At 48.0% G+C, this 19,754-nt stretch overlaps 1 protein-coding gene across 3 annotated transcripts in view; it reads left to right on the plus strand.

Annotated features, from left to right (window-relative positions):
* LOC141149631 (uncharacterized) overlaps positions 1–17,479 on the plus strand; it is a 54,063-nt gene extending 36,584 nt beyond the window's left edge. For 2 of the 3 annotated variants that reach the window (XM_073636908.1, XM_073636909.1), the window contains one exon: positions 15,116–17,479. Coding sequence is in view for 1 of the 3 variants with exons in the window: in XM_073636909.1 (XP_073493010.1) it covers positions 15,116–15,151 (36 nt within the window). In the remaining 2 variants the exon portion in view is untranslated. Of the gene's footprint in view, positions 1–13,465; positions 13,518–15,115 lie in introns of all 3 variants that reach the window. The other variant, XR_012245937.1, reaches the window with a different exon arrangement.
* The last annotated feature ends 2,275 nt before the right edge of the window (positions 17,480–19,754 follow it).

Below are 19,754 nucleotides of genomic sequence, written 5' to 3' on the forward strand. Positions count from 1 at the left end.
ACCGAGCGGCAACCGCGCGCACACATTGCCTGTGCCCGCAAAATCACCAGGACGTACCCATATGTAGCGCTCCGAGGGTTCGGCCACTACAGGGGTATTGCACCTCAAACCAGAGGTGTGATATCCCACTCCCGGGTAAGGATAGAGTGTGGACCAGGGCTCTTTTAGCTGCATGCATCACACACACCCCATTTCCGAGGGACAGTTCAACGGTGCTCCCATTAGACAGAAATGCAGGCACGACAGAATCTGTCCCTGGCTGGAGTGTGGAGGGGGGGAGGAAAACCCAGTGATGTAGGAGCAGATAGGGGTTGGGTTTCTGGGCATAGGCAGGAGCCCATTGGTTGCAAGTCACATGGGCTCATACACAGAGAGGGAGGTATAAGAGGTGGGCACCATCTTAGACCAGTAGTCAGTTCAGTCTGAGAGAGGAAGTGACAGAGCAGGGCCTCTGTGGAGCTCAGCTCCGGAGGCGGGCCTAGCCTGTGAGGCCAGAGCCAGCAGAAAAGACAGAAACAGAAAGGAAAGGAAGAAAGGAACTGAACACCAAGAGAGGCCCAGTGACCCGAAGGCAGAAGGTACCCCAAAGGCCCAGGAGATTGCGGGTGACGGGTTGGCAGAACAGGGTACCGGATCCCAAGTTGGTGGAGGCGACTAATCCTCAGCCAAAGACCGACGGTCGCGATCATATCTTGGTGCGACCCCTCGCTGCACCTACTAGAAAGGCATACCACATAGGGTCAGGAAGGTGAGCACGAAGCCCTCCCAAGAGAAGGCCCGCGGGAGCTGGACAGACGTAGTGTCACTGGTGGGGCACGGCCAGAGAAAGGAGTAGAAGGGAGTCCTGTGACACACTCTGGAATTGCCTGGTGGTTGACCGAGCCCCCTGCCTGGTGGACGCAGCACGGCTTGGGCAGTCATTGCCCGCGGAATGACTTGGGACATAAAGAACTGTGAGTAAAGAACTTGAACTGCAACCCCACGTCTCTGTGCTTCATCGCCGCACCAGCACTACTAGTGCTGGGAGGCCCGCGCACCATCACTCCCATCATCCACATTCTCTACCCTGGGGCTGCACTCTTCCCGTGGGGAGTCACACTACCTCAGCTGCATACACCATCAGCCCCAGCGGTCTGCCTTGCAGCGGCTGTCCGCACTGACCGCAATCCACGGGTGGCGTAGTCGGACAATTAACCTAAAACCCCCACAAAATACCGCCATTGGCCTGACCACCCTGAGCCACGGGACCGGGTCACCGCCACGGAGACTACAACCCCCAGAAGCCCGGTTCCGGGTGCCCCTCGGCCCAGAGGGCGAGTCACAGACGTCATAGGTCGGCAAGTCGTTCCTAACCAGGACGGATTGCTACGTCTAAGGTTGTGAAGGGGTTAAAATTCTTGAGCAGATTTATAGTTTAACAGGATTAATTCTTGTGAAAGTCAGTGGAATCTGAACCCAATTTATCAGGTCTTTAAAAGAGAATTTGTCACCATGAGATTTTTCTGCTTCATCTGAGATCACCAAAAAGAAGGGACAGAGACCCTTTTTCCAGAGATGTCTCTTATACAGTGGGTATAAGTAGTATTCAGACCCCTTTACATTTTTCACTCTTTGTTTCATTGCAGCCACTTGGAAAATTCTAAAAAGTTCATTTTTTTCTCATTAAAGTACACTCTGCACCCCATCTTGACTGAAAAAAAAACAAATGTAGAAATTTTTTCAAATTTATTCAAAAAGAAAAACTGAAATATCACATGGTTATAAGTATTCAGTCCCTTTGCTCAGTATTAAGTAGAAGCACCCTTTTGAGGTAGTATATGCAGGAGTCTTCTTGGGAATGATGCAACAAGTTTTTCTCACCTGGATTTGGGGATCCTATGTAATTCTTCCTTGCAGATCCTCTCCGGTTCCGTCAAGTTGGATGGTGAACATTGGTGGACAGCCATTTTCAGGTCTCTCCAGAGATGCTCTATTGGGTTTAGGTCAGGGCTCTGGCTGGGCCAGTCAAGAATGGTCACAGAATTGTTCTGAAGCCACTCCTTTGTTATTTTAGCTGTGTGCTTAGGGTCATTGTTTTGTTGGAAGGTGAACCTTCGGTGAAGTCTGAGGTCCAGAGCACTCTGAAAGAGGTTTTCATCCAGGATATCTCTGTACTTGGCCGCATTCATGTTTCCTTCAATTGCAACCAGTCGTCCTGTCCCTGCAGCTGATAAACACCCCATAGCATGATGCTGCCACCACCTGATGCTTCTGTCGGGCCACCCTGCCATAAAGGCCCGACTGGTGGAGGGCTGCAGTGATAGTTGACTTTGTGGAACTTTCTCCCATCTCCCTACTGCATTTCTGGAGCTCAGCCACAGTAATCTTGGGGTTCTTCTTTACCTCTCTCACCAAGGCTCTTCTCCCACGATTGCTCAGTTTGGCTGGACGGCCAGGTCTAGGAAGACTTCGGGTAGCCCCAAACGTCTTCCATTTAAGGATTATGGAGTCCATTGTGCTCTTAGAAACCTTTAGTAATGCAGAAATTCTTTTGTAACCTTGGCCAGATCTGTGCCTTGCCACAATTCTGTCTCTGAGCTCCTTGGGCAGTTCTTTTGAGCTCATGATTCTCATTTGGTCTGACACGCACTGTGAGCTGTGAGGTATTATATAGACAGGTGTGTGCCTTTCCAAATCAAGTTTAATAAAACACAGCTGAACTCCAGTGTAGAACCATCTCAAGGAGGATCACAAGGAAATGGACAGCATGTGACTTAAATATGAGTGTCTGAGCAAAGGGTCTGAATACTATATGACTATGTGATATTTCAGTTTTTCTTTTTTAAGAAATTTGCAAAAATTTCTACATTTCTGTTTTTTTCAGTCTAGTCATATGCAGAGTGTACTTTAATGAGAAAAAAAATGAACTTTTTAGAATTTACCAAATGGCTGCAATGAAACAAAGAGTGAAAAATTTAAAGGGGTCTGAATACTTTCCGTACCCACTGTATGCCTGTTTACTGTAGTTTTCATAAAACACTGTATTGCTGCAGTGCTGCTAGTTTTCTCAGTAATGTGCTCCTGTTATGTATACAAACAGAAGAATACAGCAGCACTCTATATATGCAGAGATGTATGCAGACATTGAATATATGAAATGTAACCTGCATTCCTGCTATATAGAATATACTTATAGACACAAGGTGCTTGGCGCACATATTGACATATTCATTGGTGCCCAGCGGCAACAGCAAGTTCTCCATATTTGACTGAAAACGAATCACCCGGAGGTTTTAGGATCCTACCAGAGAAGGGTACGCTTTGTTGTGACTGGTGTCCCCAAATGAATTAGCCAATTTATGCGCTAAGTAGCTGAGTTCTACAGGTATATTTTTTATAGCAGTAATGCAGGCTAAAGTTCATGCATTCAGTGTTTGCATACATCTTTAAGGTGTACAGAATGTGACTGTATTCTTTTGTTTGTATATTATTCAGTTATAAGTTGCATCTGTTCACACTTGCTTTATTCTGTTAGGAGATAATGGTCAGGTTTTTTTAGTGCTTCTGCTGTGTAGTTCTCGATAGTCGTGTGTGACTCGCCCCCTGGGCCGTGGGGTACCCGCAACCGGGCTTCTGTGCAATGATGGGGGTAGTAGTGGCAACCCGATCCCGTGGCTCAGGGTGGTCAGACCAAATGCTGTGGCAGTCTATTTGTAGGGTTTTGAATGTCCGACTACGCCACCTGTGGATTACGGTCAGGGATGTCCGCCGCTGCAAGGCAGACGGCTGAGGCTGATGTTGGTATGCAGCACAGGGATAGGATAACTCCCCACGGGAAGAGTGTAGCCTCAGGGCAGTGTGATAGGATGCTGGGGGTGATGGTGCAGGCCGCAATAATAAGGGTTCAGAGTCTGCTTCAAACAGTCCAGGGTCTTTATTGTAGTTAGTACTAATGACCCAACAGGAGTACAGGGTAGGAATAGGCCTGGGTGTCTGAGAGCATTCGGGCGAGCCCCACTGGTCAGGGTGAGTGGGTAGGCCTACCGTTTTCTCTCTGCCCTTGCTGACTATCCCCCTTTTTGTGGTGTGATAGCCCACGTCCCTGAGCTGGCCGAGTACTACGCCTGTATGGCTTGCGACTCGGGCCTTAGGTACCTGTTGCTTCTCTGTGCTGTACCGGTCCCTCTGTGTGGCGGAGCCTCCAGGCTTCTTAGGCCAAGGGACCTGAAATCCCTTGCGGGTTGGTTATCTGCTGCCGAGCTTGCAACCCTGGCAGCCTCGGACCCCAGTGTCCGGTTGTGTAGTTCTCTCTCAGCCAGGACCGGCTCTCGTCGCCTCTGTCCTTGGCTTGCTGTTCCTCCTATGCCTCCTGGACTCCTCAGCTGCTGCTGACCTGTCCCTTTCCTCTGGGAACCCTTCTGGATGCTTCAGAAGTGGGTCCTGGTCTCTCTAACCCTGCCCTCAGTGCCAGCTTTTATAGGGGCAGCCTGCTCCCCCTACTGGCCTGGGACAGGAGGTGTTGCATGCTAATGGTCCCTGACCAGGGAACCTCCCTCCTGCTCTGAGACACAGTCTTTAATGTTTGAGGCATCCAGGCCTGGGGTGACACATTCCCCCCTAGTAAAATTTTAGTACTCCGGGACTAAACAGAAAACACAAATACAGGGTATAAATGCATGACCATAAACACAACTGAGAAGGAAATAACAAATAACACCACATATTGAGTTCTTTAGGTCACAGTGTGGTCTGTGACCGGGTGTCCATATCACCAAATAAGGCGAAGTGGGGACCTGTCTCCATAAACCCCAAGTTCCTGGCCTTGGGCGTGGCGACAAGGATGAGCTACCTACTTTGGGCCACAAGGGGGCCACGCCGGACAGGTTTTTCTTCTGTGGCCAACTTCACAAGAGGGCACCAAGTGCAACTATCTACGTGGTAGTTCCGGTTATTCACTGTCCATAACCTGTCAGTCCATTGCATCTAGGAAAACTGGAGAAACATTATTAATAACCAGGGTACAAACATAACACATTAAATATATACATTATACATTTAGGTCTTCCAGCGAGCTGGTATTTGACCCCTAGTGCTCCGGGTTGACCTCCTTAACCCACTGTCTGGTGGTGGTCTAACCTGGCTTTCCCCACTAGCTTTTAGGGTACAGCTACTAGCTGGGTTCACAGGCAGGGCAGGCAGCTGTCTGCGCGTTCTTTGGCTTACCGCAGGCATGGCAGGCTCATTGTCAGCAGAGGGTTGACTCTCCTGGGCTGCTGGCGTAGGTTCTTCTGCCTCCGGGGCTGCTTGTTCTTCTTGTTCTTCCTGCTCTCCTGTAGGCTCCTGCTGGGTAGGCTGAAGGAAGTGTAGGACGGGTACCATTATCGCGCCATTTATCCGAGTCCAGGTCCGGGGGAACTCTCCGAGATCTGTGCTGATCATTTCTTCCTTGTCCTCTGTGGGTTCAAGGTCATCTTGATCTTCACTTGGACTCTGTAGTTGCTCGGGGCACCGTTTTAGGTGGTCTCTGGAGACGGTGCTAGTAGTTTCTCCTCCAGCCTTGGTAATCACACATACCTTCGGGTTGTCGTGGTCGGACTGCAGTACTGTGTACCGGTCTCTCTCCCACTGGTCGTCCTGCTTGTGAAGCCTTCTCTTCCGCTTCAGGACCTGCTCACCACGTTCCAGGGGACCAGCAGGGGCGCGTTGGTTGAAGAGCCTCTCTTGCTTTTCTCTCGCTTGAGCCAGACTCCTCTCCACACTCTCCTGTACCTTCTTGTACTGTAGCCGCCGTTCCGTATCCCAGTCCACGTCTGGGGAGGTGTCCTCGGGTGTCAGGACTCCCATCTCCAGGTCTATCGGCAGCTTACCTGGTCTTGCTCGCATCAGGTAAGCCGGGGTGCAATTTGTAGCATTCACCGGGATATGGTTGTACAAGTCAATCAGGTCTGGCAGCTTCTCCGGCCACAGGCTGCGTTCTTCCAGGGGCAACGTCTTGAGGAGATCAATGACGATATTGTTCATTTTCTCACACAACCCGTTGGTTTGCGGGTGGTAAGGCGTTGTCCGAATCTTCCTACAGCCGTAGAGATTGCAGAACTCCTGGAATACTTCAGCCTCAAACGCTGGACCTTGATCTGTCAAAACCTGTTCCGGATACCCATTTTGACGGCAGAAGTGTTGCTGGAAGGCTCTGGCCGCTGTTTGGGCTGTCAGGTCTTTAACAGGAACCACCACCAGGAACCGGGAGTAATGGTCCACAATTGTCAGGGCATAGACGTAGCCCGACCGGCTTGGAGCCAATTTCACATGGTCCAGAGCTACCAGCTCAAGAGGCTGCCTGGTGACGATGGGCCTCAAGGGTGTTTGCTGGCTGGTACGGTCCTTCCTTCTGAGGTGACATGGGCCGCAGTCCCTGCGCCACTTCTCTATGGCCCTTCTCATACCGACCCAGTAGAACCACTCTCTCAGTAGGAACTCCGGTTTCTTCCACCCGAAGTGTCCCGCTCTGTCATGGTAGGCCTCCAGGACCATTGCTGCATCTCGCCTTGGGACCACTATCTGCCAGGTCAGCTCGTGCGTCCGGTGGTTGACAAGCCTTCTGCACAGCTTACCTTCGTAGAGGAATAGCCTGCTTTTCTCCTTCCATATCTGCTTGGCTTCCTCTGGAGCGTCCGGGCCAGGGCTAGCGTCTGCCTGGGTTAACAGACCTTTCACCAGGCGTATTGCAGGGTCACTATCTTGCGTTTCAGCCCAGCCGTGGTGGGGTAAGGGGTTGAACATGACGGTGGTTAAGTCTTTGTCTCTTACCCGGTGAGAATACTGAGTGGCCCCATACCGGTGGAACGCAGGGAGCTCTATTTCCTCCAGCTCTTCCGAGTCGTCTTCTCCTTCAGGTAGGTGGGGAATTCTTGATAGGGCGTCTGCGTTGGCTTTGGTTCTGCTTGTCCGGTATTTGATTGTGAAGTCATAATTTGATAGCCGGGCCATCCACCGCTGTTCTAGGGCACCTAGTCTTGCATTGTCCAGGTGTGTCAGCGGGTTGTTGTCCGTGTACTCAGTGAACTTTGCGGAGGCAAGGTAATGCTTAAACCTTTCTGTGACGGCCCACACCAGTGCCAAGAATTCTAGCTTGAAGGAGCTCTAATTCTCCGGGTTTCTTTCAGTGGGCCTCAGCTTCCGGCTGGCATACTCGATCACCCTTTCTCTGCCCTATTGGTTCTGCGACAGTACGGCTCCCAGCCCCACATTACTGGCGTCTGTGTGGAGGATAAAAGGCTGGTCATAATCGGGGTAGGCTAGGATCTCATCCCCCGTGAGGGCCATCTTCAACTGGCGGAAGGACTCCTCTTCCGGCTTGTCCCACTTGAAGGGTGGCTTGTGACTTCTGGATTTAGACTGGCCTATCAGGAGCTCCTGCATAGGGGCTGCCATCTTTGTGAACGCAGGGATGAACCTTCGGTAGTAGCCTACCAACCCGAGGAATTGCCTCACTTCTTTGATGTTAGAGGGGCTTGGCCAGCTCTTGATGGCTGTAACTTTGTCGGGGTCGGGGGCTACTCCCTCTGCACTCACCACGTGTCCTAGGTACTGGACCTTCGGTTTCAACAGGTGACACTTTGAGGGTTTCACCTTCATGCCATAGCCTGCCAGGGCTTCGAACACCTCGGCCAGGTGCTTTAGATGGTCCTCGTAGGTCTTCGAATAGACAATAACATCGTCCAGGTAGAGTAGGACCGTCTCGAAGTTTCGGTGCCCTAGACAGCATTCCATCAGCGTCTGGAAGGCCCCTGGTGCGTTGCAGAGCCCGAAGGGCATACAGTTGAATTTGCTCAATCCCATCGGGGTGGTGGAGGCGGTCTTCTCCTTGTCAGCCTCTGCCACAGGAACCTGCCAGTACCCGCTAGTAAGGTCCAAAGTAGAGAAGAAGTTAGCTGATTTTAGGGCTGCTAAAGACTCCTCTATCCTAGGTAACGGGTACGCGTCTTTATGGGTGATACGATTGAACTTTCTATAGTCCACGCACATTCTCATGGTACCGTCTTTCTTTCTTACCAAAACTAAGGGAGCTGCCCAGGGGCTACAGCTATCTCTAATGACCCCAGCTTCTTTCATTTCTCTCAGCATACCCTTTGCGTTTTGATAATGTGCAGGAGGTACAGGTCTGTGTCTCTCTTTTATTGGTGGGTGGCTCCCCTTGGGGATGTGGTGTTCTATTCCCTTTACTCGGCCGAAGTCTAGCGGGTGCTTACTAAAAATTCTCTCGTACTCCTGAACCACCTGGTAGACTCCTTGTTTTTCGTGCAGGGGAGTGGAGTCGGCACCCACATGGAGTTTCTGGCACCAGTCCTCCTTGTGTTTCTGGGAGCCATTACCCTCCACCGGGGAAGATGGAGGCAAGGGTTCCACGACCCTGATAGCACTGTGTTCGACGGCAAATAATTTGGCGAGTGTAGCGTACCGGGGCAAGTGTACTTCCCTTTCCCCGATGTTTAAGATCCGGACGGGCACCCTTCCATGGTGGACATCAACCACCCCCCTGGCTGTCAAAATGGTGGGCCTGCTGTCTGAGTACACGGGTTCTACCATGGCTTGGTAGTCTCTCCCTCTTAACCCGCTTGCAGTCCGACACCAGATCATCATTTCACTTTTGGGAGGCATGGCAATGGGGAACGGGTCGCTCATCCTCACGCTACCGATCTCACCACCAGACAGTTCTACCTGTTGCCGTCTCATCAGGGCTCTTATCTCTTTCTGGAGGACCCTCTGTTGGCTGGAGCTCGCATTCATCGCCACCTGCTGCAAAATCACAATTACTTCTGAAAGACAGTTTTCAATCACACTAGTACCCAAGGTTATTTTAGGGTGACTTTCACGACGGTCAATGTCCACAATGATCACTCCCTGTGCCGGCAGTTCCACCTTACCAATCTTAATGGTCGTCTCTCTGAACCCCACCTGCGGCACGGGTTGGCCATTGCTGGCGATGATGCTTAAGTCATCGTCTGGATAGCGGGTTATGTCGGCGTTACTCCAGTACCGCTTGAAAAGTACGTAGGGGATAGTAGTCACTTGAGACCCGGTGTCCAGCAGTGCACTCGTGAGGATACTGTCCAGCACTACGGGTAAGACCGGGCGTCCCCTCACGTACTTATCGCGCCAATTAGATGGGCCTGATGACCTTATGCCTGGGGGTTGGCCCTCTGCCCCAGGTCGGACCCATTTAAAGTACAATACCTTGCTATATGTCCTGGCTGGCTGCAACGCCGGCAAATCGGCTGTCCATCCTCGGTGTAGCGGTCGGTGGGCCTTCCTCTGGACGACGGGTTCCTCCTCCGTCGACGCCACGGGACATCCTCCGGACTGTAAGCCAGCTTGATTGGTCTTGATGGTTCCACCTGTAACGACTGTACAGTCCTAGTCAATGCAGCCACACTCTTTGTTAGCTCTTGGACCTGATGGTGCAGGTTTGCAGGCTGGGATGGATTTAGGGCCTGAGCATCAGCCCCCACAAGGTCTGCGGGGTAGGGCGCCGCCCCCTGGTGGTAAGTGATGGCAGGGCGCCGGAAAGCTACAGCGCCACTTGGTGCGGGTTCTCGGAGCACCCGGATGGCCCTATCCTTGAACTGTTCAAAAGTCAAATCGGGGTTCTGTAGGGCCATGAGGCGCAGCTGGGTTCTGTGGGCGCTGGACAGCAGACCTTTTATGAACTGATCAGTCAACAGTTTATCAGTGTCCTGCACGCTGCCAGGGTCAGCTTGCTTGATTGCTCCCAGAGCTTCTTGCAGGTTCAAGGCATAGTCTCTTATACTATCTTGGGCCCGCTGCTTACAGCCATAGAACCGCATTTTGATTTCTGCTGAGGTACGGGTATCAAAGGTACTCCGCAGCCGGGTCAGAATGTCCTTTACAGTCCTTTTCTCCTCATCTGACCATGATTTCACTTCCCGCTGGGCTGCACCGGTGAGCTGTCCCGTCAGAATGCTCACTTTCTGTTCTTCTGTCAGGGGATAAACTTTAAATAAACTGTGCAGTCTTTCCTTAAAGTCAGTTAATGTATGGGATTCCCCTGAGTATTGGGGCAGCCAGGCTGCTCCGGGGATGTAGGACATGGAGAACGGCATCACCGCTGCTGCAGCCATGCTGGTGGTAGAAGGTCCCTCCGTGTCCGTCATCTCCTCCCCCCCCCCCCAGTTAATCGTGGCCTACCTCTTCCGTAGGCCGCGGCTCCGCTGGTGCTGCTCCGGGCGAGGACCTTGCGTCGCGTCCTGGTGATGTCAGCGTCGCTCTCACTCCTTCCAGGACCTTGCGCAGCGTCGGTGCGTAGGGCGGGGCTTCAGGTCTCGCGCGGTTTGGACGTTCACGCCCCTCTTCTTCCCGCGCGGCGTCCCAAAGATGGCGTCCGATGGCGGGAAAACGGCTGAAGATGGCGGGAAAACTGCTGAAGATGGCGGGAAACGGCTCCGAATGGCGGGAAACTTCCTTTTGAGGTACGTGTACAGTCTTTTTCAGGCGCGCAATACCCGTTTGTGGCGGGTTGGTCACAATCCTGCCGAGTACGCCAAAGCTGACTCGCCCCCTGGGCCGTGGAGTACCCGGAACCGGGCTTCTGTGCAATGATGGGGGTAGTAGTGGCAACCCGATCCCGTGGCTCAGGGTGGTCAGACCCAATGCTGTGGCAGTCTATTTGTAGGGTTTTGAATGTCCGACTACGCCACCCGTGGATTGCGGTCAGGGATGACCGCTGCTGCAAGGCAGACCGCTGAGGCTGATGTTGGTATGCAGCACAGGGACAGGATAACTTCCCACGGGAAGAGTGTAGCCTCAGGGCAGTGTGATAGGATGCTGGGGGTGATGGTGCAGGCCGCAATAATAAGGGTTCAGAGTCTGCTTCAAACAGTCCAGGGTCTTTATTGTAGTTAGTACTAATGACCCAACAGGAGTACAGGGTAGGAATAGGCCTGGGTGTCTGAGAGCATTCGGGCGAGCCCCACTGGTCAGGGTGAGTGGGTAGGCCTACCGTTCTCTCTCTGCCCTTGCTGACTATCCCCCTTTTTGTGGTGTGATAGCCCACGTCCCTGAGCTGGCCGTGTACTACGCCTGTATGGCTTGCGACTCGGGCCTTAGGTACCTGTTGCCTCTGTGTGCTGTACCGGTCCCTCTGTGTGGTGGAGCCTTCAGGCTTCTTAGGCCAAGGGACCTGAAATCCCTTGCGGGTTGGTTATCTGCTGCCGGGCTTGCAACCCTGGCAGCCTCGGACCCCAGTGTCCAGTTGTGTAGTTCTCTCTCAGCCAGGACCGGCTCTCGTCGCCTCTGTCCCTGGCTTGCTGTTCCTCCTATGCCTCCTGGACTCCTCAGCTGCTGCTGACCTGTCCCTTTCCTCTGGGAACCCTTCTGGATGCTTCAGAAGTGGGTCCTGGTCTCTCTAACCCTGCCCTCAGCGCCAGCTTTTATAGGGGCAGCCTGCTCCCCCTACTGGCCTGGGACAGGAGGTGCTGCATGCTAATGGTCCCTGACCATGGAACCTCCCTCCTGCTCTCAGACACAACCTTTAACGTTTGTGGCATCCAGGCCTGGGGTGACACATGTGCCCCGGGTAGCCCTGCCTCCACTGATTGTCCGATTTCTGCCTATGCATATTGTAGACAGAAAACTATGAATAATTTGTGTGGGCAGAGTTAAACAGCTTGAGAAGACTACCAGATAAAATAGTGATATCAAAACTAACAAGGAGCCCAATACGTGACACATTGCTAGAATCAGGATCTATGTCCCTATTTTATACATCCCTCTGATTCAGAAGCATAAACCTGTTGACAGATTTCCCTTAAATTGATATTTTCAAGTTATTAAATTGCTTCAGTTAAACAACATGAAAATAAACATGTTTGTAATTGGCTTCTAGTTTCTATTTTATCTTAATGGGGTTGACCGGTACTTTTTTTTAAGTTGCCCAATGTATTCAGCATGTGGGCAGAAGTATCTCTGTAAATACCTTGTGTTGCAGATAATGCCGTGAGCGGCGCTATTACTGACCGCTCACAGGCATCTCGTGACCCCCGGCTGCAGCCGGCTCTGACATCCGCTGATGTCACGACAAGTCCAGGCTGCAGCCGTGGGTCCCTCTTCCGCGTTCCACCGGTGTCTGCTGGGTTGTGTGCAAGGTTACCTCCCACGTCACACCCAGCATCCACCGCGCGTTCTCCCTCTCCTCATTCATTGGGAAAGCCGGGTGTGACGTGGGGAATAACCCCGCCCACAACCCAGCAGACACCACGGGGACCCCAGTGCTGAGTCACGCCTAAATAGACGGGACGTCAGCGCGTGGTCACGTGATGCCTGTGAGCGGCCACCAATAGCGCCGCTCACAGGCATTATCAGCAACGCAAGGTATTTACAAATATAATTATGCTCTCATGCTGAATACATTGGGCAATTTAAAAAAAATACCGGACAACTTCTATAAGCCTCATTCAGACATCCGTGTTTAAACACGTACATAAAAAAATGCTACCGGTGTCATCAATGTTTTGCATCAGTGTGTCCGTCTTTACCATCGTGTCATCAGTGTTTTTCACTGATGGATTAAAAAAAAGAAATCCATTCTAAGGCTTCTCCTATACTTTGCAATGTTAAACACGGATGCCATCCGGTGTATGTTTTTTTTACAGACCCATAGACTTATATTAGCCCTTGTCATCTGTGCTGCCAGGAATAAAAACGGACTTGTTTCCATCTGTTTTGCATGGACACACAGTGCGTGAAAAGCATGTGATTGGACATGTGATTAGCACCGTAGATTACAGTGGGTGCATATTATATCCTTTCAAAAAATAGATACAACACTTACATCCGAATGAGTCCTTACAATAGTATATTAGATGGTTTTCATTGAGCTTGGCCACTACTGCCTGCTCAGACCCTGGCCAAGAGTTCACAGTAGGTACATTGCAGGAGAGGACATATTTCCTAACATAAGTCACCTCTCTCAAGCTTATTGATTTTTATACAGCAGTGAGCGTCTCATCTCCCTCTCTCTCCCTTTTAACTCCTGACAAGCTGTCCCTCTCAACTCCTGACAAGCTGCTGTTATAAATATTTTAAATTCACAAGCCCTGCAGCCTTAAGAGCAGGTCTCTTAACCGCAGATCTCAGTTTCCATAGCCATGTGCTTGTTCAGATGTCCTGTAAACTAAATGTGTAAATATAATGAGATCAGTGTGCCACTGATAGTTGAATGTGTTGCAGCAGAACTTGTGCTACTCACCAGAACTGTCACTTAATGCAGAGAGCCCTCCCTGCCAGAAACCAGTTAGTTGGGAGACTGCATAGCTCTGAGCTCCTCAAGAGATAACTTTACAATACTACTTTAAACCACCTCATGGCTGGAGTTCTTTGCATCAGTATGTCGATATATCAAATGGTGCATGACATTAGCTCATTGTGTTTATGCAATCTTAGTAATAAATGATTGTTTTCTTTTTACAAGCTCCTCCCATAAAGGGATGGTGGAAGATGTAAAAGAAGAAGTGCACTGTATAGTAAGCAATATATATGTACTAGCTATTGAACCCTTTCTGCACCTGGGTGGCGAGCATTTTTTTTGGTATATGGTCTCCATCCTAGTCCATGCTCCGCAATCTTGGTCCCCCATCCTGTTCTATGCTCCCCCATCCTGTTCTATGCTCCCCCCATCCTGTTCTATGCTCCCCCCATCCTGTTATATGCTCCCCCCATCCTGTTACATGCTCCCCCCCCCCATCCTGTCATGTGCTCTTCCCCATCCTGTCATGTGCTCCATCCTGTTCCCCTCCTGTCATGTGCTCCATCCTGCGCCCCCATCCTGGCATGTGCTGCCCCCATCCGGCGCCCACATCTTGCTCCTGATTGCCGGGGGAGGAGTGTGCTGCCGGAGTACGCGTGTGCCTATACCACGCTGTGCGGCACCATTTTTTTGAAGACACACTGCAAATGTGGCTTCACTAAGATGCCGCCGGATAGCGTGCTAGGCGCATGCACCGATTCTGACGCCGCACTTCTGCCCCGGCCTCTGACCCGAAAAGAGGCGCCGCAGCAACACTCCTCCCGGTCAGGTATGTACTTATGGCGTCCCAGTATGCATTCAGTGTCTATGAATACTGCGATCTCCAGTGCCATCCTCTCCTCTTACCTGTAACGGCTGGATGCGTTCTTCTGTCTGGAGCCAGACTGCGCAGGTGCATCGCGCTTGTGCAGTCTACAGAGGCTTCGGACAGACGGACACATCTACCGTTATATTATAGATATTTAATCTTTTTTTTAGGAAAGATGTATTACTTAAAAGAAGGAACAGGAGAGTGTTTAGATTGAAAATCCTGATGTGGAAAGGCTCTAGAATGATAAATGTGAACCTGAAGCCACTCTGGCTGTTCCTGGACCGTTACACTATATACTACAATACTGTGGATCAAACAATTACATGTACAGGTGCCATAAGGGAAATAAAATATTTTTTCCCCATAAAAATTTAAAAAAAATTATATTTTTATGGCATATATTTATGCCTATAAACTTTGAGTTTCTAAAAAATATAACATTATTTAACCCATGCCATAAAGACAGTAAAAGAAAAAAAACATCAGTGCAAAACATAAGGCCTCACACAGCTCTATAGACAAAAAAATAAAAATCTTACTGGCTATATTAACAAAAGCCAATTTTTTTCTTTACAAACGCCTGAATTTTTTTCACCACTTAAATTTAAAAAAAATCTCTGCAAGTTTAGAAATTGTTCTGACCTGAAGAATCTTGTTTCCGGGTCAGTCTTACTGTACAATGAACATTGTAAAAAACAAAACCCAAAAAGCTATGGTGGAGTTGCATATTTCTGCCATTATTTCATTGCTCTTGGAATTTCGTTCCTGTTTTTCAGTACATTGCATGATAAAATGGATGGTGTCATTCAAAACTACTACTCGTCTCGCAAAAAACAATGCCTCCTACCAGTATGGCTCTTGGAAGAAGACGAGAAATGCAAACCTAAAAACTAAAATTCACTGTTAAAATCATATATATTACTGTACAACAATATCATCTTAGGTTTTGATTGTTCTACTCTATTGTTAAACCTGCAATAATTTTTATTTTTATTTTTTTAAAGCATTTACTGGAAGCTAACTTACCAAGAAGACCATAACTAGAAGGAAACTAAAAGGAGTCTCCTCTGAAGCATCTTTCATGCAAATGGGAAGAAAAACAACAACTGTTCACTGTGTTTTACATGTTGTCTCTGTGGAATTTAAAAGTTAGGCTTTGTGTTTAATGTTAGACCAAATCATAAGCTGGGGAAGTGGATGAATGTAACACTGTTGGTATAATTCTTTGCCCTTAATATTTCTAAACTTGCATCGATTGTAAAGGATTTTTTACGCAAAACCTAATAATGGCCATATATTAGCAAAATTAGTAATCTTATTTACCATGTGCCATGTTTAAATTTCAAATGGAAATCCTTTTCAATATCAGATATTTAGAGAAAAAAAGTGAAATAAAAAAAAGTTAAAGGGAATCAGTTTTGGGTATAAAAACCTGCTGACAAACTACTTTAATTCTGATTAAATCCATACCTTTCAAATCTACCTACCCAGATCTATCTACCTTTCCATATCATCTAAATCTGTGTTTGCATTTTAGAGAAATCCATTGTTCAAATTTCATGCAAACTAGTTTCTAGTGCAGCGGGGTGGGACACTGCACTTAAGGCTCTCTTGCCCTCTCTAACTATTCCTCTCTTGCCGTCTGCCTCCCATCAGTGACTGATAGTTTACTTGTCTTTCAGTGACCTGCTTCCCTTAGTGAAATCTCTTGCCAGTGCCATCATTGCCTGGGGCGGCACAAGTGCTGTACAATACTGATGGTATTGTGAGAATTGGACGATCAATCTGCACAGGTACCACCCCAGGCAATGATGGTGTTCATGAGAGCTTGCTGGGGAAAGCAGGTCACTGAGAAGAGTGACCTATCGGTCACTGGCACGCAGCGGGTGAAGAATAGGGAGAGAAGGAAGGAGGGCCGCAATGCAGTGTCCCATCCGCTGCATTTGCAATTCATTTGCATACAATGGATATTGCATATAGCAAAAATAGATTTCTCTAAACCTAAAACACACATTTCTCAAAGAAAGGTATGGATTTAATCAGCATTAAAGTGACATTAGTTTGGTGTATGAAAACCTGATGACAGATTCCCTTTCAAGGGAATCTGTCAGCAGGATTTCACTCCGCACACTATAAGCACATGTAGTTTTTACAGAGAGCAGTTCAACAATACCTTTAGCTCCACAGTCTGTTCCTCTGTTACTACATCTGAATCAATATGCAAAGGAGGCTGAACTGCTTTCAGCATGTGGAAGATGTTCCCAAGCCTCTGTCACTCCGTCTCTGTTCTCCGCCCATTGCTGCCTTCTGCCTGACTGACAGCTTCTATGCTTGAAGTCACACGGTAAAGAAGCTGGCAGTCATGTAGGAATAGAGCTGCAGTGACAAAGGCTTGGGAAGATCTTCCACGCTCCTAAAGCACTTCAGCCTCATTTGCATATTGATTCAACAGCAGATTTTTTGGTAAGAGGAAGGACTGTCTAGCTAAATGAATGACTCAGCTTGTCTTTGCAAGACCTAGTTTAGGGAAGAGAAGGGGTGACATTGGTACCTGTTGATCCATCAACCTTTTTGTCATATTTAAAATATAAAAAAAAACATCATAACGCCCAACCATTATCCTTTCCCCACTGCAGTTGTTCTGCCAATCTTACTGTTTGTGTGATGATATGTACGTAGCACTATCATAAACAACCAACAGCAGAGGACGGAAGAATTAGTTTTCTTTAAATTCCAGAAATCCCTTTAATCCTTTTAGGTTTTGTCCATTCAAGGCATAATGGTTACTCCTTGGAAAAAATATGGAAACCTTATTCTTAGTATTATCGTTCTGTTCTCTTTGGAAACAAAGGGGGCATTTATTGTTACCATGGTATATAAGTTGGATCGTTCAGGGCATATGAAGACCGTTAAAAGAAGACAGGCTGATTTCACACGTCCGACATTAATGGTCTACATACAGACTGCAATGTCTGGACTGGCCCTGGGTCTCCTGACTTGAACTCGTATGTATCTGAGTCTGTTGAGTTCTGGACAGGAGACCTGAGGCTGGTCTACAGATCGTGACTGTGGGACATGTGAAAGCAGTCTACCAGAAAGCTGAAAATTCATAAAATCCTGCCCAATAGTGTGTGATGTGCACTGATCTCTCCATTCCATCTATTTGGGAAGCAAAGAAATTTGCTAAGGATCTGTCCTGTTCTGAATCTTTGTGTTTTGAATGGAGTTCGGTTTTAGGCATTTTCAGGCTTTGTTGTTGTTGAAAACAAATGGTTTATTCTTTTTTTAGTTACTTTCTGTCAGTGTCAAAGTATTTAACAGAAATATGATTGTTTTACAGTAATGAGAAATAAATGCTTTGAATGGTTTGTTCGTTGTACTTCTTGTGAATTTTCATGAAGCCTGAAACAAAAACATGTCATATATGGAGTCTTGTTCGGATCACTCTGTAGTTTGGAGTTCAGTGGAGGGAAGAAAATAATGTTTGCTAAGGTAAACTGCCACTATCAAGCCCACTTCTTTGTGGATGGTAAAGTCAGCAGTTCACTATCTGTACTGATGCATGTGTGTTCCATTGAAATTATTAGTGGATGGTAGCCCATTTTGTGAAACCTTTGAAAACACACATTCGCTCCCTGATTTATTTATTTTTTGACAACTTATAGAATTGCTGATCTATTATTGGGCTCCCTCCACTGAACTTCAAAATCTAAACAAAGCCCAACAATCTATTGTCATTCAAATTGAGGAAAAAGTACATAAGAACAATGATCTGCTACTCAGTGCTAACACTGAATCGCTTTAACCCCTAACACCATCATGGACACGTTACCAGGGCTGTGGAGTCAGTAAGCCAAACCTCCGACTCCCCAATTTCTCTGACTCCCCAATTTCTCTGACTCCCCAATTTCTCTGACTCCCCAATTTCTCTGACTCCACAGCAGTGGTAGGAGGAGCTTCACTACTGAGCGTATACATAAAGTGCAGCACAGATTAATCTCAGCTAAAAGCCTAGATCCTTAGATCAGGAATAGATCAGACATTTATAGGACATTTCATAACTTTCCCAAATTCACATGAAAAAATATTCACATACTGCATTTAATTCTAGCAGTTTAAACTTTTATAGGGGGCATGGGAAGGAACTTCCTATTTCATCCCATTGGCAACCCTTCAGAATAATGGCAGGGGTGCAGATTGTCAACCAGGACCTGACTAAGATTTCCAAGTTACATTACAGCTTAGACCATTCTGGAGAAACTGACAGCATTGTGTAATACATATTACTTGGGTAGTGATGTGTATTACTAATGCAATGAGGTCACATGAACAAGTTTTTCTTAAGAGACTAATAAAATGTTTTTCAATTTTTAAAAAATAAAAACAGCCTCTCCAAAATCCAAGTGTTCCAAAAAATAAAAAAATGGTGCATTTCTGGAAAAAATGAACGTAGTTTAGATTTTTCCTGCATCTGTAACGACATGTTACACTACTGTTATTTATCTTGCACATTGAATGATGCAAAAAAAAATAAATAGGATGAACAAAAATGTCAATTCTGGTGTTGATTTTCATATAAAAAAAAATAAAAAGTGTACATATCTCAAAATGGTACCAATGCATGCTACAAGTTATTACACAAAAAACAAGCCCTCCTCATACAGCTCTACCAATGGAAAAGTTATGGACATGTAACTGCCAAACAGGCTAAAAAACAAACAAAAAACCTTTGTCTGGAAAATGGGGGCCTTAAAGAAGTTGTCCACTACTTTGACATTGATGCCCTATCCGCAGGATGTATGGTCGCCCGAAGTCTCGCACACTGCACCCCCGCCGATCATCTGTTATTGGGGTGGCGGCCGCCGGCTGGAAGCCCTTACCTGCGATACTTGGCCGTCCATCTGTAGTGGCCGCCGCGGGGTACTGCACATCCGCCTCCCAGATGTGCAGTAACAAGCGCCGGCCACTACAACTTGACGGCCAAGCACCTCAGGTAAGGACATTGGCCCGCCGCCGTCAGCACCGATAACAGCTGATCGGCTGGGGTGCCGCGTGCGGGTCCCCGGCCGATCATACATTGATGCCCTATCCTAGGGCATCAGTGTCAAAGTAGTGGACAACCCCTTTAAATTTTATTTCATGTATACTCATGGCTAAGTTCAGCAATGCAGCCTTAAAAGAGAAGCATCACGCCACTAATGCAAGTAGCTTTAATAGTGATCTAAAGCATAGAACACTTGACATTTTGGTCAAACACGACCTTTATCAGAAAATAGAACATGGAAATTCAAATCATAAGCTAGTATAAACAATACTGAAGTAAGGAATAAATTATCTTTAAGCACAAAAGGATTATTGCATAGAAACACGTAAGTAGTTCATAATGTGTTCAAACCATATAAAAAAATAAAATATATACTGTATTTTTTGGATTATAAAACACTTTTCCCCAAAATTTGGGAAAATAGGGGTGCATCTTATAATCCGAATGTAGCTTACTGGCTTCGGTAGAGCGGGGTCCCAGGGTCGCTGCTGCAGGAAGCTAGTGGCAGGAGTGGGGCGAAGCTCCGGCTCCCAGGCTGGTAGGAGGGGGTGTTCGGGGGCTCCGCCGTCATTTTGTAAAAGACTGGAGCTCCAGCACTT

The sequence above is a fragment of the Phyllobates terribilis genome, unplaced genomic scaffold (genome assembly GCF_046119375.1).
Source record: "Phyllobates terribilis strain yellow unplaced genomic scaffold, ASM4611937v1 Scaffold_1__5_contigs__length_1240528914, whole genome shotgun sequence".
Classification (NCBI taxonomy): Eukaryota; Metazoa; Chordata; class Amphibia; order Anura; family Dendrobatidae; genus Phyllobates; species Phyllobates terribilis.